Source organism: Doryrhamphus excisus, chromosome 2 (genome assembly GCF_030265055.1).
Source record: "Doryrhamphus excisus isolate RoL2022-K1 chromosome 2, RoL_Dexc_1.0, whole genome shotgun sequence".
NCBI classification, from domain to species: domain Eukaryota; kingdom Metazoa; phylum Chordata; class Actinopteri; order Syngnathiformes; family Syngnathidae; genus Doryrhamphus; species Doryrhamphus excisus.
This window is the reverse complement of record NC_080467.1, coordinates 14,821,161-14,844,643: the sequence shown is the minus strand read 5'-3', so window position 1 is coordinate 14,844,643 and position 23,483 is coordinate 14,821,161. Positions and strand designations below refer to the sequence as shown.

At 39.2% G+C, this 23,483-nt stretch overlaps 2 protein-coding genes and 1 pseudogene across 5 annotated transcripts in view; 2 read left to right on the top strand and 1 right to left on the bottom strand.

The window, feature by feature from the left end:
• LOC131120080 (alpha-1A adrenergic receptor-like) overlaps positions 1 to 23,483 on the bottom strand; it is a 201,736-nt pseudogene that overhangs the window by 10,317 nt on the left and 167,936 nt on the right.
• Positions 9,183 to 14,570, top strand: LOC131120081 (transmembrane protein 230-like). Of its 2 annotated transcripts, none has more exons than XM_058065170.1 (4): positions 9,183 to 9,329; positions 10,435 to 10,546; positions 10,660 to 10,782; positions 13,803 to 14,570. In XM_058065170.1, exons 2-4 carry the CDS (start codon positions 10,448 to 10,450, stop codon positions 13,941 to 13,943), a joined length of 363 nt encoding a protein of 120 aa, XP_057921153.1. In that variant the 5' UTR covers positions 9,183 to 9,329; positions 10,435 to 10,447; the 3' UTR covers positions 13,944 to 14,570. The 2 variants fall into 2 exon arrangements, with proteins under 2 accessions (XP_057921153.1, XP_057921152.1); XM_058065169.1 differs by having other exon boundaries at positions 9,277 to 9,329; positions 10,626 to 10,782.
• LOC131120078 (protein turtle homolog A-like) overlaps positions 14,715 to 23,483 on the top strand; it is a 47,636-nt gene continuing 38,867 nt past the window's right edge. The window contains exon 1 of one of the 3 annotated variants that reach the window (XM_058065163.1): positions 14,715 to 15,372. The gene's annotated coding sequence lies outside the window, so the exon portion shown is untranslated. Of the gene's footprint in view, positions 15,373 to 21,586; positions 21,860 to 21,982; positions 22,005 to 23,483 lie in introns of those variants that run through there. The other 2 variants (XM_058065164.1, XM_058065165.1) reach the window with 2 other exon arrangements.

Genomic DNA, 23,483 nt, shown 5'->3' with positions numbered 1-23,483 from the left:
TCTGGGTAGCGATAATGAGGTCATTAGACAATATTACAACTAGGGATGTCAGATATTGGCTTTTTTGCTGATATTGTCCAACTCTCAATTCCTGAATCCGATATCAACCCATACCAACATGTGTAACATGCATGTAATTGTACAGTTGTTTTGTTGGCTAATAATAATACACCCATCTCTGAGTAGATATTTAATGTATTGCATTTTTATACAAGAATACATTTGTGTCTCTGGTGCCTTCATTTATGTTATCTTTGGAAATATTTACATTATAATTTGTTGATAGTTGGTAGTGTGTTATATACTTATTAGGTTGCTGTGTGATTTTTTTAAACCTATTTCATTAAAAACACAGAGAGTAAGATGGTAGGTGGAATGTCAACCCCGCCCACAATTTGTATGCCGCTGTTATGACACTGCTTGCATAATAACTTGTGAGCGGCACATGATTAACTACACTGTGTGGCAATTTAAGCAATGTTTTGTGACGTTGGCGTTAAAAACTAAATATCGGCTTGCATTATAGGGATAATACTTGATATCGAACTGCCGGATATTATCGGACATCCCTAATTACAACACATGTTGACATGAAAGGAACACATTTTTAATAGTCTGGGGATTTGGGGGACAGAAGCAGGACACTTTAGCAGGTTCCACTTTTTAATTACTTCCAATAATATATTCATGTGACAATTTGTCATCACCAATTGAAGAATCTATGAGTCATATTCCAATTGTGTGAGCTCATTGTGACCTTTCTCCTCCATCTAGTATAAAGTGAGAATTACATGACGAAATTCCCTTGAGGCAGGAGAATAAGACAGTTATGTCGTAAACTTAATTTTTCTGGCCATTGCAAGACTCTGGTACATGTTTTTCCATTTCAGGTTTCAAAAATGCTCACATTTAATAACAGGGATGGTTTATTCCATTGATTACAATAGCATAGATCGGGGAATAAAACACTTGCTTTAATGTGGTGGAGTGCCAAGGTGCTCATTTACAGCAAATATCATAGTGCATTTCATTTTTATATCTGACTACAGTGTTGCCAAAGTTGTCATTTGGATCAGTACCAAATTATCCTCTTTCATACATACGCACATCTTAAATATACAGAAAGGATTCATACATTGTATCAATACGACACATATATTTAAGGATGTGAGGGCCACTTATACAATATCTGCTCAGCCAGGGGTGCTCACACTTTTTTCCGCCTGTGAGCTACTTTAAAAAATTCCTTTTTACAGACCAGGGTTGGCTAGTTTTTTCATACCTGACAGTTTGGACTGTTCACTTGCAGTCTAGGAAGATTGCAAGTGAGCAGTCAGAACTGTCAGGTATGAAAAAGTAGACTAAACAAATTAATGATAAGACCAAATTAACCTCATTGGATTACTTTGAAAATGACCAAGTCCCATGAATATAGAAAATGTGTTTATAAATATGGCTGCGCAGGCCGCACAACTAGGAGTTTCCTCCGGGTACTCCGTTTTTTTTCCCACATTCCAAAAACATGCTAGGTTAATTAGTGACTCCAAATTGTCCATAGGTATGAATGTGAGTGTGAATGGTTGTTTGTCTATATGTGCCCTGTGACTGGCTGGCGACCAGTCCAGGGTGTACCCCGCCTCTTGCACTAAGACAGCTGGGATAGGCTCCAGCATACCCGTGACCCTCGTGAGGATAGGCAGTAGAAAATGGATGGATGAATGAATGATCTAACACCAGGCTCAATAATTCCCAATACAGGTTACTATTGCAGCTGTACAGAACACAACTCTGCTCTTATGTCACTTCCCATACTAAACCCACTGAGTTCCCACAGCAACACACATGAGCGGAAGTACTTGTATGTCGCACAACTGGGCTTTTGCCATTACATTCCAGTGGATTCCAATATGCGGATTGTTTGCGACATTTGTTTCCACTTGCATCAAGCAATTGGCGCGATGAAGATTTTAAACATTTTGAAATATTCTTGCTGCCAAACAAAATTTTTGCCACCGTTACGGGCCACCACGAGCCAGTTGGGATGCAGTTTGAGCCACTGCACGCCACTAGGCGTCTTATTGGTGACACTAGGCGCCACAGGAAATTGCATTGGCACGAACTGGCATCTGGCTGGCATAATTCGGCGCCACAGCGAGCCACTACGCACCAATCACATAATCTTTGGCGCAAACTGGCACCAACTGGCGCCGGCCCAGTGGACTCCTAGCATAAAATGGCTTACTTTCTGTTACTATTTTGTATATATATTGTGTAATAGTGAAAAAAAATATTCAATTTCACTTATCATGGTTGGTTCTGAAATGGAAATGGTTCACACACACACTATTGGGAAACTGATAATATCTATTTATTTATCTGTACTGCACAGACTGAACCAGTAACATGAAACAAAATGGAGAGCAGTGAAGCATACAATCGTATTCAAATTGCATTCTGAGTATGACAGATTCAGACATGTTGGCAGGTCTGCACTAATATTAAAACTCCTCCCTGCCTCATACCCCACTATTTGCTTCTCCAATTGTTTCTAATTCATGTGAGTTTGTCTGACCCATCGGACCTTTGCTGTGAAAACAATTGTATTAACGGACCTTACTCGATTTTAATTTTAGACAACTGGTCTATAATAATTCATTCATTTTCGTTTGAGAATATGCCATGGGTCAATGTGAAAAAAAAATGTGCCCCCAAGCCATATTTTGGATAGCCCCTGGGCTAATTGATCAGTTTATCAGTTTCCAGTTTCCACTCTCATATCTTTATATATTACATAAATGATCCATTAATACAAGTTGTCTTTCATCCTTATTATCCAAAGTTACACTTTTTCATATAGCTTTAGGCTGATCACCAATTCTTTGGGCCGTTTTTCTCATTAGCGACTCAAAAAGAACTAATGCCACCTTTCAAAATGAAATATTATGACAGAGTTGCACTGCACTGCAACTTTTCCAGGTCCATTGAAATTCAGAATTCATTTCATGCACCCGACCACACACACACGCACACACACACACACACACACACAGACAAGTAAACTGTGATGAATGGCTTTACATTGCAGGTCCATTGCTAAAATGCTCTTCTCTCCAGGGGGAGAAGCCCTTGCCTGAAGTCACAATTCAATTCCTCCATGATTATAATCGTTAGGTTTTATCAACCTTGAAGGTTTACTGCATTCTGTCCTTTTCTGCAGCGCAATGCGTACTGTCTTAAACTGTGACTGGCCTCAAAAGATGTCCCACAATGGCACTTAAATGTTAAATAAGCTTTTACACTGCAAGAGGGTTGACTTTAAACAACCCATATACACCATATAACCTGCATAGTTACATATAATATAGATTTTACATTATAATGACACAGTTTGAGTTCAAAATTTATAATGAAGATGAAAATGGAAACACGTCTAATGATGCATTATGAAGGCAAAATTGGAATTGCCTTTATTACTTAAACATTGTAAAAAACACTGAAGATCAGTGTATGAAGAAGAGTAAAGCCAAAACAGCAAGCAGCTGTGCGAACTGGGGGTCCATCACACATCCTCCACTTGAGACCAATCCGAATATTAATAATGTGAAGTGACTAAGCCAGGGAAGTCAGCAATGGGATGGATGGAGGGGGAAAGGAAAAAGAAGTCTTACCTTCCTCAGGCTGCACACGCCTCCCTGCAGCAACTTTAAAGCATGAAAATCGTTCTACATCCTCCTGTCCGTCACAGAGAGGACGGAGGAGAAGTCAAGTGTTTCCATGCTGCAAATTCTGCTGGTTCCTCTGATCAGAGAACCCTGCAGACCAGCCCACCTGACCTACTAAGCACCACCCCTTGCCTGCATGCCTCCTTCTTGTAGGTACCTTTTATTGTATATGATATACCTATTTACTAATATGCGCATCTCCTGTATATTTGATAATGAAATGGCAATTAGCCCACAAGGGCTGCATCAGTCTAGCGGTCTTGAAAGACCTTGTCAATACTTGAATACTCAAATGCACAATAGCAATGCATCAAAAAGGTATTGTATATTACAAGTTATACACTATACAAGCCATCTATTGTACAGAGTTGGAGTGACAAGCTACATTCAAAAACCAATCCCATTACAGTATATTATATTATGTTACATTATGTGTTTATGAGGGTGAACAGGTAGTGCCAGGTCTCGTGGTAAATGAATTAATGTTAATGGAACACTGGGTGGCGCCATGAAAAGGTGCTCATGACTCTTGAGGAGGAGAAAAAATGGCAGCCACTGGAAAACAGCAATCCAGTTTGTAAGTGAGCGAGAGTCAAATGCCAAATCTTACCACCCTTTTGCCCAACCACAGGGGGAAAGGAGGGTAGGCGTGGCTGTTCCCGGTCAAGGTCGGCTGCTCAGAGAATGCTCATAGTCGTTAGAGTGACAGGGAAGGAGAGGAAGGCAACAGTGCACAGGATGGGGGGAGGTAGTAGATCGACCTTCTTTCTGGTTATGCAGCATGAAACAGTAGTTATGCTGGAAGGCAGGAAGAGGAAACAGGAAGTGACCTGGCCACCAATGCCGGGTCATGATCAGTAACACCCAGTGAACAATGGGTTCCGCCTTATGACATAAACTTACTCTTCCCAAGGCTACATTCACGAAAGAGAAACATCTTTGGAAGTATCTGGAATCTACTCAATTCGGAATATTATTGTAATTAACAGACATAACGGGATTGTATCGAAACTTTGTTTTAGTTACTTTAACATTCAGACAGAGTAAAGTGGAAAAAAGGTGAATAGAAGTTGGAATGGTTTGAACCTTTCATGTGGTTCCTCTCAGATTCATAATTGCTTGTTTTTCACCCACAAACAGCTCTCTGGTTTTCATGTTGTTTTCACCTCTAAATATAGCATTCACAGGCGAAACCTGGCCTCAACAATCTTAAACTGAATGTAGACTTTCAGTGCAATTTATTGATTGGATAAGTAATGCCATAGCACACACACGTGTTCTTTTAAGTTGTGTACCTGAAAATCCGTCTATTTTTTTCGGCTTATCCAGGTCCAGGGTCATCAGTCTCAAATTTCCCGGTCCCCAAACACCTCTTCCAGTTCCACAGGCAGGACACCAAGGCGTTCTCAGGCCAGATGTGAGACATAAGGCTCTGCCCTGTTACCTTCTTCCAGCTGGGCATGCCTGGAAAACCCCACCTGGGGCAGGACCTCATTCCCAACCCAGAGGGTTGTAATCCACCCGTTTCTGACTGAGAACCATAAAAGCTGAAATGTTGCTTATGGTCTCATATTCAGCTCACATAAATGTTTCCATTCAACAGCAATCGGCCCCACTGTTCCAATACTACTGGAGGTCACTCAATTTACTGAATACACATCAGAATAATGGCTCCTCAAAGAAAGAAGCAGTGAATAAATGCTTCCTATGCATTTGTTTCATCCTTGGGTGAGTCATAAACATAATCAATACTTTTTCACAACAGCCTCCAAGCTTTTTAAAATATTGATCTCTACCAAACGGTTGCGATGTCACTCAGTAGTTAAAATAACCCTCAGCTAATCAGGACACATTCGGCCATTTATACAGTTTGAAAAATCCCTAATGGGAATACAGTTGTTCCTTGTTTATTGGTTCTAGACTCAACTGTAAATAATTGAAGAATTCCTTCTTTATAAATGGAATATTTTTGTGTTTAGATCATAAAAAACCTGTTTATTACTTTCTAAATATGTGTTTTAGCAGACCCCTTTACCTTAATCTTGGCTATAGGATCACTGCAGGGATACAAGTGACTGCCCTTTAAGTATAGCATTCTACCAAAGTTAGCCAATTTTTGTATTCTAAACTAAAGAAATGGTTTTAATCGGAGCAGAGAAGTGAGGGACGACGATATAACCAGGATACCAACCCAACAAATTCACATTCACATACGCTACCAGTTCCTTATTTTAGCTTATTCTATTTTCTTAACTGAAGAGTACCACTTAGTCAAAACAAATGTCTCCTTTGATTCACAACCGGCACCTTCCTACATCTCATTTACTCTATGATGATTTCCGAAATCAATTATTTTAATTTGAAGACCCTTCCCTCTTCATCTCAGAACCTCATTAGCGCCACATTGTGCTTCAGGCCTCATCATATAACTCATGTTCTCTCACATTTGCTGACTTAAGACATTGAGGTGATTGCATTTTGGGAAATCCGACTTCCTGCTTTTCTCTGCCGGGGGAATACAAGCACACGCGACTTCAAAATCCATTTGGCGGAGTAAAATGCATTTTGCTCTTATCAGCTTCAGTTGCTTACATTTTCAATTATTCATGGTGCGGTAAAAGCACACACTGGTGAGATTAGGCTTCTTAATTGTTTAACTAGTTTGCTGCTGAGCATTAGCTTAGCTTCATGACAATCAAAGGCTAAACAAAAACTCAACTAAAATAATAACGCTGCCTTCGTGCTTCATTGGTTAAGAGCATTAAATGAATGAATATCTCCCACCATATGCGCTTATTCTCCTTTGTTTATGTACTTTTTACCTTACATACATTAAGAAAGTAAGGTTTGAAAACTCTAAATTGCATTGTAAAAATGATCTCAATCCTTTCACCCTGCCTTCCACTAAGGCTCCTACTCTCTGCGACCCCAACATAAACGCTATATATAATGGATGGATGGACTTACTTTAGCAGTGCATGTCTCTAACTACTCCCAGGCCATTTCTGTAGGTCACCTTCCAAATGCTCAGTGCAGAAAGCCGAAACGAGAGGTATTACTGCGCGAGTACTTACTGCATGCCAGAAGGAGATAAAATGTGAATATGTGAAAGCGACTGCTTGTGCCAGCAGGGAATTATTACTCACCTCTGCAAGTATCACACTACATTCCATTTAATGTACCTCAAGACCTAGTATTAAGTGCTTGTGCAATTAACTGTTTCTGCCTTAGTTTGTGGCCTACAAATGTCATGTATGACAAATTTGGGTGTAAATATTTGATATTATGAACTGTGTGCAATGGGACCTAACAGCTAGGAGACCAGGATTCAATTCCACCCTCGGCCATGTGGAGTTTGAATGTTCTCCCCGTGCATGCGTGGGTTTTCTTTGGGTACTCCGGTTTCCTCCCACATTCCAAAAACATGCTAGGTTAATTGGCGACTCCAAATTGTCCATAGGTATGAATGTGAGTGTGAATGGTTGTTTGTCTATATGTGCCCTGTGATTGGCGGGGGGTACCCCGCCTCTCGCCCAAAGACAGCTGGGATAGGCTCCAGCACCCCCGCGACCCTCGTGAGGAAAAAGTGGTAGAAAATGAATGAATGAATGAACTGTGTGCAATGGTGTTATGGCTTTTTGGAGCTGTTCTGGTTCATCCAGCAAATAATAATAATAATAAATATACATTTTATTTGTATAGCGCTTTTCAAAATACTCAAAGACACTTTACAGTAGAATGGAGTTGAATAAAAGCAAGTAAACAGAGTAGAAGACACCAAAATACAACATTCATTGGTTAATACACAGTTAAAACATGAGAAAAAGCGAGGCGGGGCACAGCAGTGAGATATAAAAAGTTAGACATTAAAAACAGATTTAAAGAGGTGGGTTTTTAGTTGTTTTTGTTTTTTTTTTTTTAGCAAAGGATTAACTATCTGTGTGTTTTTTCATAGGATGCTTTGTAGGTTACTTTTGCCAACCCATTCAAAAAGATGAACTCTATCATGTAAGAGGCAAGTATACTGAGACCTCCACTTACAGTACGTCTCTGAGACCCTTACAGCAAGCAACAAAAACTGCTTTTACTTTTTCTTTTGCTTATTGTGGTATACATGCACTGATCATCTTATCATCTCGTGTTAGGATAGTTCGGGCATGCGAGGGACAAATGTATTCGTAACATGCCAGTGTTCTTCTGATATTTTTTGTTTTTAAAAAAATATGTAGTTTGGAGCCCAAGAGGGACAGTGACTTTAATAGTAGGGTTGTAGCTCTAAAAAACAAATTGTCTGCAGTTAATAAAGGTTTAATGAAGGTGGCGGTTTATAACCAGATTACATTTGAAATCATGAGGTTCATTCTTCAACCCAGGGAACTCAAGTTGCTGCCAGCAGCTGGTTGGGGGAGATAACATTTGTGAGGCGGCTCACCCACTGTAAATATTAAAATTATATTCCATAGATACATGTGTTTATCAGTCTGATAAAATAACATGGACAGGAACGTCACACCTGTGTGTTTTAATTTCAGGTTTGGTGTTTACTGACAAGATGCCATCATTTTTTTAATAGAATTTTCAGCATGTGTGTCCTGTCTGTTTATGACTTTATTTTAACGGTATTTTCACATCTTTTTAGTATGTCAAATATTGCTACTACTGACCTTACGTGGATTACAGTTTATGTTTTTATACAAACAATGTACATTTTTAGGTGTAAGAGATAAGAGTATAGCATATGCAAACAGAAGAATCCGAATAAGAAATATGCATAAATAGGGAAAATACACACACAATTTATATGTGAAATTATGCTGTTTTATTAAATTTACCCCACTAAAAACATAATAAATAATCCATGAATTATTGCAGTTATTTTTTTGTCTGAGAGGCATCTGATTTGTAATGTAAAAGCTATATTCTATTTGCTCTCCAATTAACTTGAAGTCCAATTTGGTCTGGAGTATACAATATGAGTCTGAAAACATCTCTCTGCAGATATGACAGGCAATCCACTTTTAGCACACTCAAACACAATCATTTGGCTTCTTTCCTTTGTAGTGAATACAATTGGCTTTTTGCTAACCCCCTATTGGAATTGTGGCAATATAAGAAAAATGGGCAAGACCAAATTAGGTTTCCTGGAACAACATTACATTGGAACCTACTAAAAAGTATGTAATATCGATCCAACAAAGCTAGGCCAAGGAATGCATCATTATGGGAACTGTGATGACTGCATATTGTGAGGAATGAATTACAATTTCAATTTATTTTATATACAGTAGATCTGTATATCATTTTAATGAAGGTTGACAAATACAATATGTTTGCTTTGATGGCTAATTTTTAATAAATATATACCGTAATGAAAACATTACGTCTACGTAATGATTAAATAACCGCACAGCAACAGCAAAAAAGCTGGGCAGCACCTGTGCGCATGCGCCAAAATGAGGAAATGGTCTGCAACGTACGGTGGACGTCAACAACAACAACATGATGCCGTAGCTATGGATTACGGATTTTGTTTACGGATTTATGCTACTTTTTTTTTTTTTTACCTCAGTTGAAGGTATAAAAGAAACGGGAGGAAGAAACGAAGAGGTGAAAGTTACTCTGGTCACACAGTATACCCTTTCACTTGCTATGCAGGAAGTTACAGTCATGTCAGGCTAATCTTCCAGCTAATTAATTTGCTGCTAAACACGTTGCGTAAGATAGCAGTTAGTTAGCCAGTTGCTAGCAAGGAACTTGTTGAAGTACTAGTAAGTTTGGCACCAGTAAGCTACAAGTCAATAAGTTCGAAATAACGCACGTTGTAATCAACGCTAATGGTAATGAACGAGTATTAAGAACTGAAATCAATTTATAATGCATACTAAATACCTACCTTGAATGCACGTCTGCATCATAGTCCTCAACTGCATTTGTCCATAGATCAGATTTAACAGGATTTAGTTTCAGATGATATTGCAAAATACAATTTATATTGTACCCCAAGTTATATATTTTGTGTATTAATTTTGTATGTTTTAGCATTAGGGTCTTTTAGAACAAGTTAGGCTGGGTAATGTGTGTACAGTGGCAGTGAAAACTGGAGGCTCAAGTGAGGCCATCATAAATGAAGTCACATGACTTGCACACAATACTATCAAAACTAACCCAACCTCCACTTACTTAGTCTGCCCTGCAGGAGTTTTTCCGCCATGACAGTAAGCAGAATCCAGAAACATTGCATTGTAAACATGTCCTGACACACTGCTCGGCCATTAATTGCTAGCACAGTGTATAATTTCATTTTATACTTAACTTAGAGGTAGTGTATACTTTGTACTCTATTGTCTGCCCAGACCCACCCATCTCCCATGCCCACCATCATATTTATTTGTATTGAGTGCATATTATCAGCTGATCTGACCAACGCAGATTGTGTCATTGTAAATTCTACATTTTAGTACAGCTTTGTAGTCTGGACTGTATAAAATCAATAAGAATTTATTTACCTCTTAAAAAGCTAACTCTACCAAATACACTTGCTTACTTTTTGTTTTGTGTCCAGATTGGATCATATTTAGAATCCAGCATCATCAAAAATCTAAACAAAAACAGCTACCCATTCTATCTCAAGAAGACTTGATAAGTATCGGACCTGTTATGCTTTGGTGCAACCAAGGTTGTTACTTCTGAATGTCTTCGTCTCTCCTAACAGTTTCTGTGCCACAATGAAAGCGAGCAGAGGCAACATGCTGGATGCTGGTGTTTTCAACAAGGTCAAATATTCGCGGCTGGCTGCGGATGATGATGGATACATTGACTTACAGGTACTAGGTGAAAATAGATAATGCGAGATAATAGATTGAAAATGTTGTCAAATTATGTTAAATCACCTGTGGAAAATAGCTGTCACCTGCTTTTGGAATGTCATTCTTTACAGTTTAAGAAAAGTCCACCAAAGGTCCCGTACAAGGCAATCGCACTGGCAGTCTTTCTCTTTCTGGTTGGCACCTTACTCATCACCTTTGGGGGTCTTCTTCTCGCTGGCACTATTGTGGTTGAGGTGAGTTCATGTCTGTGTGAATGTGAATGTTCAAGGTTATTTGTCTATATGTGCTCTGCGACTACCTGACGATCTGTCTTGGGTTTACCCTGCCTCTCACCCAAAGACAGCTGGGATAAGCCCCAGCTCACCTTTGACCCTAATAAGGAAGTGGACAGATAAAGGTGTGCTTTTTTGGTCTGGGGTGCAGCTAGAAAGTTTTCTAGTGTGCAAACTAGTTTAAAACACCTCCAAAAACCTCCAACATGCTGTTACCATGTAGGAACAGGCACATTTGGAAAAACAGCAAAGTCATTTGGGGGAAAAATCTTTCTGCCTGAGCTGATTGTGGCGCCCGCCTCCTGAGTGTGATTCTTGTCAGATTTAGCTCCCATATTTTGAATATACAGAACACAGACACAATTGTGTTCAGATAAAATTGTTGGTACCCCGCTGTGAAAGAAAGTAAAAACCATAATGGTCACTGAAATAACTCAAAACTGCCAAAATAAACCATTTATACAAAGATTTATACAGCTGCCAGAATGCATATTGACAAGCTCCTTCTGGGAGACAAATCTGAAGCTTTTTGGCATGTCGCATCAGCTTTTTGCTGACAGATGCAAAAATGTGCAGGCTCCATCAAAATCTCAGGGCTATCAAGGCATTTTGGGGACAAAGGTGTTGCACAATGTCAGAAACACCAAAAAAAACACTAAAGAAGGGCCAAACGTTGGACTATTTAGAATTAACAAGAACGTAACAAGGTCAACCTCCATAACGGCACACTTGCTTAAGGTGTTGGTATGGCACAAAAATAATAAAGTAATAAATGGAGCACTATTAAACACTAAAAACGCAGCAGAACATGCGGACCCACCGGAAGTACGTAGCTTGCACCCGGGCGACGCCATCTTGAAACCTGAAGCCTCAGCATCAAATGCAGTCTATATCGATATGAACGATATGCTTGTTTTTGATATCGTGCTTAAAAGAAATATTGATTTTGTTCCTATGCAATGTCATTGTAAGATTTTGTTATGAAACAGCGTCTTGGTCAGTGGACAGCAAGACAAGAATTATTGAGCTGTGTAAGTTCCTGATACACGAGGAAGCAGTTGGACGTAAGACTGCAGTTGGGAGTTGAATGGCCCCAGTTAATTGGTCATTGACTAACCTACCATTTTTGCCTTTTTAACAAGAAATGCTGATCACTGTGGGGTTTTTATTTTGATGGATGATGACAATAGTGTGCCCGGTGCCCTTGTGGAGAGGACGACTCCATCTATGAATAGAAACGGCTGAGTGGGATGGCAGATTGTCAAATTATTGTCAATAGCCAAGCTTTGGTCCTCACTAATGTGATTTCACCTCACTACGTCACGCATGACATTCCTCTCTGCTCTTTCAGTCAGTCAAACACCGCCAACTCCATTCGGAGTACAGAAATGCATCGTGGAAGTAATTTAACCCATTTCCTCTTCTCCCAACAACAGAAATATAAAATAATGTAAGTATAGCTCACATTTCTAGAGACCACGTATGACCACAGCAACAGCAACAGGTTCGAACATCACTCCTTCAAACTAAATCATTTTTTCAAAAATGAATCAATAAATGATCACTGTGTCTTGATGGACTATGGTCTATTATTTGCTAAAAATGTTGAAATACAAGTCATACTAAGTATTCTGGTCACTCGGTGTCAACAATGTTACATTTATGAGATATGATATTGAGATATGATATGTGTAGGTTTTTGACATTATTAAAGCCCTCTAGACATGCAATAACACCCCTTTAGACACTCCTGTTCCCCAATATGGTAGACATAATAACAGAAAATTAGACATTTTTTACTTCCTGTTTTAGACCAGTACTCACAGTCATGGAAAAAAAAATATTAGACCACCCTTGTTTCAAGCTGTTTGCGTGGGTTCTGTCTGTCATACACGGGTCTCTCGCTTCCTCGCCCAGACTAATAATGCTCGGTTAATTATAAATAAATTGTCTGTAGGTGTGAGAGATTTTTCTCTTTTTTTGTTTCCAATACACAAATTGATATTTTTAATTTTAGTGTTAATAATCAGGTTCTGATCCAAGACGTCAAATGAAAGCAGTAATTGAAACACTCCCACTCCAGTTAATCCTCCCTTTAAAAATAGATGTAATTAAGTTGCCTCTGTGTCTTATTATCTTGCTGCCAGTTTTCATCCGTGTTCCTTTCCAGGCTACCGCCGTTTCATGTATGTTGGAATATGAGTCTGTTGTTTTGTAGCCTGTGGATGCGCGGATCTCCCCTGCTGTGCCTTCCACTTCCGAAATTCACCACTCCGTGTGGGAGCTAACAGTCTGAACATATCAAATTTGTAATTATCAGTAGGAGGTTAATGTGAATGTATTCCAGGCTGCAGATTGTATTTGCAGAAAATGTGCTTTGACGTGAAGGCAAGATCCACACTATTTCCGATGTTGATTTGCCAATTAGTGCACCTTCATTTAAAAACATACGAACATGTTTGAGATCAAATAAAGGTTACTGCTCCATAATGAAATACAGAAACAGTGTATTGCTTTAATTACACAAATGAGTAATTTTAGCAGACTATACATTTCATTTTAATCAGGAGAACTAAGGGTCAACCTTTAACACTATAAACTAGGCCATGCTCTGTTTAATCATTGGCATCGCAACAGAGCATCTTTTGGGAAGAAAGACTTAAAATGAATGAATTCCCAAGATGGCCATCTGGTGGGGAACAGAAACTTTGCATAGTGGATGAAACCAGATCTCAAACAAATAAAACAATCATGTCTTGGCAATGAGCATTTCCTGCTTACTCGCATAGAAAGTAAACAGTATTACATTAAAGTTGGGTTATTTACAGTAAACTGTTGACTTTTTGTCAATAAAATGATATCTACTATTTGTGATTGTTACACACGACTGAAACAGCAGTACGTGGATGAGCCGTAATGATCAGTGGACCTTTTAGGACAATACAGAACTAAAACACGGTCTATTTCTTTTTGGATTTCAGCACCCGGATCGCACTATCCCTGTCATCATCATAGGGATTCTCGTATTCCTTCCTGGATTTTACCATTTAAGAATCGCCTACTATGCCGCCAAGGGATACAGAGGTTACTCCTATGACGATATCCCAGATTTCGGTGACTGAGTGGAGAGACAACTTCTGACTTGCCTTTTACCCTATTTATACCCATAAAGTATCTCCTGCTTTTTTTTTTGTCTCCCAGCATGTAGCATATAAAACAAAAGTATCACACTGGCCAGGCACAGCGCTCCATGTTTATCCGCAGGTGGACTGAACAGGATTTAAGATAATCGCTATGGTCCTGTCTGCGCCGCTCCATACAGAGACAAACCTTCCTGACAGTGAACCAAAGTGGCACAAACGATGCAGCTTTTTGCCTGCATCCCAGCAGCTACAATCTCAAGAGAGAATACTGAAAACGTGTGTTGACTCAAATCCCTGCTGCTGTGTTACTGTTACATAATGTACACTGTGTATGTATGTATTTCATGTTTTGTTAATTTATCCATCATTTCAAATGAGATGCCTTGTGTCCTTTGTTACACCGCTGTTTCATCATGTCCAAGTTTAAAACCAATTTTAACTACGTTATATCAGTTTGCAGGACTATCCAAAGACCCAATGCTTGATCAAATTGCTTTATATGTTCCCTGTACTATGGGAATATATTTACATTAGCAATTGTCTTTGTTTTGAATAAGTATGTATTTTATGTAGATCTGCTTGATTAAAGAAGGAATTTGTTAGTTATGTGTTTTTGGTGACAAGAGTGTTAATTCTTAATTATGTTATTAATTGGGGTAAATATACAGTATACAAAAATCTGTGATATGAAATGCATGCAAAATAATTTGTGTTCTTTTTTAAATATTCTTCCAATCTGATGGGAACAGACTGGAAAAGGCCTGATCATGTGGTGACATAACTGCCCCAACCCCCCAAGGCAAGGTCCAAAAAGACATGCAATCCCACTGACCTCTGACCTCACAATTGTGCTGGTGAATGAATGGACAAAGAAAATCCCCCAGACGCGCTCTCAACATCTAGAAAGTCTTCACGTTCCTGTCTGTGTGTTGTCCCAATACTTTTGCCCAGAGTGTGACACTTCCGGGTTGGACCAGCAGTACCAGGGCAAGGACACCCTCTTGTGGTCGTCACTAAACTGGGCGCCATGGAGAGGGAATTAAACCAAAAACAAAATACTTAACCATCTGCCTGCTTTTAAGCACCGGTTTAGTGTGTGTGTGTTTGGGCTGTTTTTAATAGCTTGTAAATAAATGTGGTGGCTTGAGATATTTTAATATAAGCAAAAGAGCGGCGTGTATGGTGGGGTGGAGAACACAGCAGCAGTGCGTGTACTTCACTGTCACCTGGATGTGAAACACACACCTGTTGCCGGCTCCTGTCCCCCCACATATATCACATTTCAGGCCGGTTCAAGAGCTGCAACCGATGACTCAGTTCTGGAGAGACTGAAAAGAATATTCGAGGGATGTTTTTATAAAACAAAAAGGACTCTCATTCACGGAGACTGCCAGTAATCAAGCTACAGGTACGGTGATTTTAAACTGTTCACTCTCAATGTTGGTTTTTAAACAGTCTTAATATTATCGGAATAATGCTTCAAAAATGCTTTAAAAAATGCTTTAAAATTCAAAGTTCAAATATGCTTGACTAACTTCTCACTTCGAATGTAACTACATAAACGAAGGGTACTAGTTGTGACCTCGACCTGAAAACAAGGAAGTAACATAGATATATAGATATTTTTAATAACTATCTCTTGTAGCTCACACACTCGAACAATATTCACAACGCTTATTTTATATAATAAAATGATACAGACGAAGTGTACTTATAAGAAAAATACATCAAAATACCAAAATACAAAATAATCCGATTACATGTTATTTATGGTATAATAAGGATGTAATTAAATATTGGAATAATTTGACAAAAATACATCTTATTGTGGCCTACTTTTTATGCAATCTGTACACTTGAATCACATCTTTAGTGTAGTCGACAAGCTAAACGTTTACATTTATAAACTACAAAGTTGACGTATATTGACATTTACATACAGTAAGATTAATCGGAATGAATTCCGCCCTTTTATTTCAAAATTGTGTTTTCGTTAATAACGATCATCTCTTTTTATGTGACACTGTGAAATACTCGTTTATATTGTTTGGACACACTTTCCCAGGGAAATGTCTCCATATGTACAGTTTGTGCAGCTGTAAAGCTTGATCTGTTCTTTTGAGAAGTTTATTTGAAGTTTCTCCTAATACAACCCGTCTGCTGCATTTAATGACCCATCTATGGGAACTTCCACATGGAAAACAAAGTCACTTTTCACCAACTTTTAGGCAGCATCAACCTGTTTACGTTTATTTTGCTTTGAGGTATGATTGTGTTGGAATGGTGTATCAAACTCTTTGACAGATTAATAAGCTTTTAGAAACCTTTAAAAATGGCATCTGTATTTAAAAAAGGCTGGAATGGAAACCTCCCTCCTAAAGAAGCTGTAAAGTTAATATTGTCTGTGTTAAATTGAATAAAATATTTTCTTTGGAGTGTACTTTGTGCGTCACATAAAATTGAGTGTTTTATTTTACCAATTTAAAAAGGAATATACAGTATATTGTGGTCACAAAACTTCCTATATTGTTTATATTATCATTATTTTATATTATAACTACAGATGCTCGATATTTTCTCCATTTGGCTCCATTATACAATGTATTAATTATTAAGGGACAAAAAAAACCTAATAACTGGTTGAGTCACCCTTAGCAGCAACAACTGCAATGAAGCATTTGTGATAACTTGCAATGAGTCTCTGTGGAGGAATTTTGGCCCACTCATTGAGTGGCCCACCCACTCAATTGTATTTCCGCCACATTGGAGAGCTTTCCAGCATATAATGCCTTTTTAAGGTAACGCCACACCATCTCAATCGGACTTAGGTCACGACTTACTGGCTGACTAGGCCACTCCAAAGTCTTCATTTTGTTTTTCTTCAGCCATTCAGAGGTGGACTTGCTGGTGTGTTTTGGATCATTGTCCTGCTGCAGAACCCAAGTTGGTTTCAGCTTGAGATAACAAAGAGATGGTCTGGTTTTTTGGACAGCAGAATTCATGCTTCCATTTATTACAGCATGTCTACCAGGTCCTGAAGCAGCAAAACAGCCCCAGACCATTACACTACCACCACCATATTTTACTGTTGGTATGATGTTGTTTTGCTGAAGTTCAGCGTTAGGTCTTAGGGATCATAAAAAAATTTTCTGCCAAAATTGAGACAAGCCTTAATGGTATTTTTGTTCAGTAGTGGTTGTCATCTGGAAGTCTGCCATGCAGGCTGTTTTTGCCCAGTGTCAGTCATGAACACTGACTTTAACTGAGGCAAGTGAGGCCTGCAGTTGCTTTGCTCTTGGGATGTTTTTGATTGGCCAGCCACTCACCACTGTTCCTTGTTTTAGCCATTTGTGGATAATGCCTCTCACTGTGGTTTGCTGCAGTCCCAAAACATTTAGAAATGGCATTCTAACCTTTTCCACACTGATGGATCTCAATTAAACTCAGCTATGTTTTAACGGAAACACGAAAACTATATTTATCTGGCTGACTGACATGACGCCTCGCTAGTCGTTCACAAAAAAAGACATCAGGAAGGGGCAAACCACTTCCACTGTATGCCTTTCTGTGACTCTTCCAGACTGTCTGTATTTTTGTTGCAACCTGCTGATGACACTTGAACATGAGTTGCCATTTCTCTCTGAGAACATCCTGCTTGAAGCCTCGCAATGGTGGGGTAATCTTTATCAACTGATGTCATCTTGGTCTCATGATGTCAAAATATGAACAGCACGATGAAGATGACTGCATTTAAATGTAATTCCAGTCATGGAACTGATTACTTTTGTTCTGATAATATCACATTATATAAATAGTGTTAGGACCAATCAATAGATGTTAGCTTCTAATATCAAATTGAGTTTGAAGGAGATTTATTTGTTTATCGTTGCCAGCATAAATGCTGTACAAAGTACTACGTATTGTTCTCTGATGTGTTTATCGCTGCCAGCATATGACATATTGTTTGTATATGTATAAATTAAAGCTATCCAGTGCTGTAACTTTAATAACAAGTGCTCGTGCATGTCTTTAGACTGCAGTCTTAGTGCTTTGAATGTGACTCTGCTTCACTCGTCCTTCTCACGCGTTTCGATTAACAGTTGGTGCTGGAGTGTCACACAATATGCGTTTTGTGTTGCAAGAAGCTCACGCTTTCGTGCTCGGAACGGATGGAAGTCTCATGTGATACGTTGATGTCTGTGTATGTGGCATCATGCAAGACAACTGTTTGAACTTTGAAGTTTCATGTGCCTTTGTTGTTGGTTTTCTGACTTGACTCTTTTAGACGTTCCACTCTAAATTTGGTTCATCACCAAAGTGTCCACCTGTGTAGACACCCACTTCTTACATAGTGGATGCCAAGATTTATATTGCAATATTAGGTAATACATTGAGCTAAACATTCAAAAAAGAGGGGTGGGGGTTGGGGGGTGAAGCCCAACTGTCTGGATCATCCTCAAAATTTAATGGAGTCTTACCAACTCCCTCCACAGAGTTTCATAAGCCTCTTTTAAAACAGAAATCTGTCAAAATAGCCACACTGTTCTTAAGCCGCCTTTGCTTTTTACACCCAATCCAGATACTTTGTGCCTTTACATACGGTACATATGCAATCAGATAATTAGTTGCCGTGCGGGTGTCTGGCGTAACATATCAAATATTTATTGGACAGCGTCATTGCTTTCAACACAACAGGATGGGAAAACAGATGGTCAGGTGTGAAACTTTATACGCATGTCCTGAGGTGAACGTTATCTTTGAATGCTGGGAAGAGCGTCAATATATATTTTCAAAAGATTTAAAGATGACCCCAGAAAGTGAAGTGCAACTTGTCAACATTGTGATGTTAAACATTCAGTTGTCCATTCATTTGTCATTTGTGCTAATTTGATTTCCATTATTTTCTATGGGAAAATTTGCTTTGGTGAAAGCCCATTTTTGGTCAGACCTGGAAGGGATTAATGATGTTAACCAAGGCTACAATGTATATTATTTTAAAGACCATTAAAGCTGTTTACATAAAAGCAAATCAGAGCAAACCATGACCTTAAAACCGAGGCACCGTTACACCCAATTAAATCTAATAAAGTGGGCATATGGGCTTTTCATGGGTGGTGAAAAACAAAGTGAACTTTTTATTGTAAGGGCTTGACCTACTGTAGGAAATTCAGACTTTGCCCATGCACCGCTCTTATCTCCTTACCTCTTTTCTTATGGGTGAATTCAACAAAAGGCTGTTGACGTTTTTGGATTTTATACTTGCCCACTCAGATGGACAATATACTTCATATTTGTTCTCTGGAGTGGAGGGGATACAATATTCACAGAGTGGAAGCCAATTCCCATTCTTTCCCCATTCCCCTTTCAATCTGTCCTTTTTTCTCTAAAGTGCACATCAAGCGCCGTCAAATGCCAGGCCCGTATTGTGATGGAAAGCTGGTGTTAAATTTATAAAAGCAGGCTTTTCACAGCCTTGTGGGGGTTGAACTTAGTTCTGAAGTAACTTAATTGCAGTAATAGCTGCTGCTAGTGTGTTTGGGCAATATATTCTGATGTGTTTGTTAAGATTGAAGATTGTTTGTGTAAGTTTTAAGACGACTGTGTTAGAGCTGTCCGACCTATTCTTTGAGCATGAACTAATGAAGCCTGCTTGGATCAGAGGCAAAACTTCATCCCTAAACACCGCACCATGGTTCAATACTGGTCTGCGAGCGAGGCTGAACTGGGTTGTGGGGAAAAAAAGCAATGATAACAAAAGATGTACATTCCATGTTTATGTTGTTTTATTTCACTGTGTGTCTGCTAAGGGTGACCCTTCCCACTCTGTTCGATGGTCCTTGACCGCACCATAGTTAGTGTGCAAATTTGTTCGGTGCACAACCTCAAGTTAATTATTATTAAACAATTATGTTACATTCCCTGTATTGACAATACCAATCTTTTGCCCGTCTATGCAAGAGTCTGTTGTAAACAGTCAGAGTAGACAGCAAGTTGACAGATTGGGCTTTTAACTTGATGGCTAGCACTCATGCAGTGGACCCTGGGCGTGTGCGGGGACGGACCAAAGGGGTTACATTTATTCTACCCACAATACAGTATTTAATAAAGAAACTTCCCATCCACATGTGCTGAATATTTTCATAGAGTGTAGAAAACCAGCATATAGGTGACGAGTGTCAACGTCTTTGAACGTGTTCTGAATGCTTTGTATAATGGCTTTAGTTCATTTTTTTTACTTTTCTCTTGTTTCAATGAGAACCAGGCTTCTGCTCTGCTTGTATCAGCACCGAATGACACCTAGTAGTGTACTACCAACCTCGTACTTCCAGAGTACCCTCCACAGAACATAGCGAGAGACGCAGTCAAATTCATTTTCCAAGTCCGCAAAACACTTGTAGACCGGTTGGGCAAACGCCCATACACCCTTCAGTACTTACTGTGGCTTGACAATTGCACATACAGTAGATGTGAACGCTTGTGTCTGTCTCTGTGTGTCAGTCTTGTGATTGACACGTGTCAGTTCCTGGCTATACATGGACTGTCACCCTCAAGTCATCTGGAATAGACACTAGTTTCCCTGTGCCTCTATAGAAAACTAACTGATGGATGTATTCCTTTTACCCAAAGCAAGTCTTTGTTCTATTCTGGTGGCATCGCATATTGTTTTTCTTCACCCTGTTTTCACTTTGCTCAGAGGTTAATGTCCAATTGAACTTGCTGTCAGATACAAGCAGCCTTGAGTCTAAACTCGGTAAGAAAACATAAAGACATTCGTGTTCCCTTTAGGATATAGTACCCTTACTGTTTAAAACAAATTAAAGCATTAATGTGGTGTGCTTTGACAAAAACAAGAACAGACTGCGGCAAAATTCATGGTACAGGAAATTCTATTTGATTAAATGTGGGATCCCCTTTATAGCCATCTTTTCATGATGATGGGGTGAGTGGTGGCAGAAGTGCTGATATATGTGTTACAGCGCCTCAATCAATCAGCTCACTCTGTTGTGGCTTCTCTTATTTGCAACAGTTGATACATGGGTTTTTTGTTTTTTTTCAAACTGACTATTCATTTATGATTGTATTATTTTGTTGGCTGTCACCTAGCTCATGTTCATGCAGGTACTCAATGTCAGCAGGGAATTAAGCGAAAATGTCAAGGGACCATCTAGGATACAGTATGTTGCCATGGTCACATGCTGTATCAGGCTGCTTTGTTTTCTTTGACTTTGAATTCACATTCAGTCATTTTCTTTCTACTTAAAGAATTTGCCTCCCATTTTTCTCCTTGTTGTCCCCTTTTTATTTCCCAGCGACCAATTGCCTTGCTCTCCTTGCCAGAAACAATACATCTTGTCCACCGCAGTAGCAACAGAAACAACAGTTTGATTTAACAGTTTTACCCCCCTTGAGATGCCAAATACTGGGCAGGCTTATTTGATTTTCATCCAATCATTTTCATTTTGATGAGTTACTGAGAGGGAGTCAACAGGAAGGGACAGGACAATCAGCCAATCACCATGTGCCAAATAGTGGAAGAATCTGCGCCTTCATTGCAACAGGCGGTCTAAATTTATGTGACATCCTCCCCATTTCACAGTGACTGATCTATTTATATATTGATGACAAACTTTGCACAAAGCTTGTACAAAACTGAAGGGAGGAGGATAGAAACATCGGGATGTCATGTCAGACAGCGATAAACGCGCTTCCAGTGGATTTTCGGCCTTCATGTTCACTTTGACTTTGTGGAAACGTGTGTGAATGTAGTGCTGTTTGCTGGAGCATGGGAGTGTATTGAAGACCTGCTGCTGCTGTTGACAGCCTGTGTAATTATTTCCCAATGGTGGGGGGGCCCAGCCATGAAATGAAAAAGCTCATAAAAGCCTTCTGGGAAGGTAGATATTGTTTTTTTGTTTGATATTCAAGAAGTGTATCGATCCCAAAGGTGGGGAACAGTTTCAGTAATCTGATCACATCTGATCACACAAGGTTTTCCTGTTCAGGGTCACAGGTGAACTGGAGCATTTCCCAGCTGACTGGGTGAGAGTGAGGGTTCACCCTGTAAATTTGATTTATTTATTTAAAGGGGAGCTATTATGCTAATTTTGGGCATTCTGTATTGAGTTGTGGACTCTGATAGAGCAGATACACATAATAACCCACAAAAAACAGCTTTCTACATCTTCCAGATTGAGTAGTATTTCCATGGACTTCCTGCTTCCGACCTAAATGGTCTGTTTAAATTACACGCACCTCCTCTAGATATGCCCACTCCGCTGTGATTGGTCACATTCTCTAACACTCTTGAGGACATCCGGATACTGTAATGTAGGGCACCTTTTATTGAGTGCAGGATCAAAAATTGACATTCTTTAACATGAGAATAAAGCATAAAGTGCATCAACATTTCATGATCAGATCGACATTTTTATGTAAATATGCAAGATTATAGACTGTGGCTAATGTCCATCTTCAGTCCCTGAGGGCCTTTTGATGTTGACAGCAATATAATTTGACATATAACAGTTATCATACAGATAACAGTAGGCATAATGCTGCACTTGACCAAAGAATGAGTTTGGTGAGTGTTTTAGTGTTAAAATGTGCTAGGCAGGTGCTATGGTACCAGAACATGTTATACTTGCTGTTGTCATTACATATTTACATATTATATTGACATATTTCTTGCTTCTCCCAAGTTGACTGGTAGCTAGTCAATCACAGAACATATAGTCATCCTATTATGTTCTATACGATGGTCCAAAGCCACAGTTTCCTTCAATTTCTTTAATTTCCTGTTTAATTTCCGTTCCATTCCGTTCTATTGCTATTCCTTAAAATGATGGACAGAACAGTCGGGCACACCTGCAGCCGCTTGGCAATTAGTCGTGCTTTTAAGCAAAGGGGCCACATGGGGCACACACTGGTTGATTCATCATTTCTGATGTTGTTACCTCAGCATTCCGTGCGCCCAGTTCATTGTTTCCCCCACAGGATTGCAATCTATCTCGATGGTGGGGGTCGGGGACTGACATAATGGCATCATTGGCTAATTTGCTATCGTATATTTGCACGTAATTGTAATGGACGCTGTAGGGGAGAGGAATAACGTTGTGGGGGACAAAAAAAATATCAGCCCATGCCAGTCACTGCACTTTACACACTGCTAACACTCAGCTAAAGACAGTCACTCTATAGGTAGCTGATGTCGCCCACGTCACGTCCCAGGCCCCACTCCTTAAAGGCACACACAACAACCTCCATGTGCAATATTAAGGGCTCTAAATGCAATATACTAAGTTCTATGTGAAGTATTTCCATGATGCCTCATATTAACTCACTTTAAACTCACTTGAACTCAAGATCTCAGTGTATAGACTGGTCATATATCTCATCTCGTTTCCTATTATCTGCACACTGTATTTGTATATAACTCTGGGAAAAACTGTTGATTTTGTTAATACTTGGGTTGTTTATATTGTTTATTTTTCTATATTGTGTATTTTGTACTGCTTAACT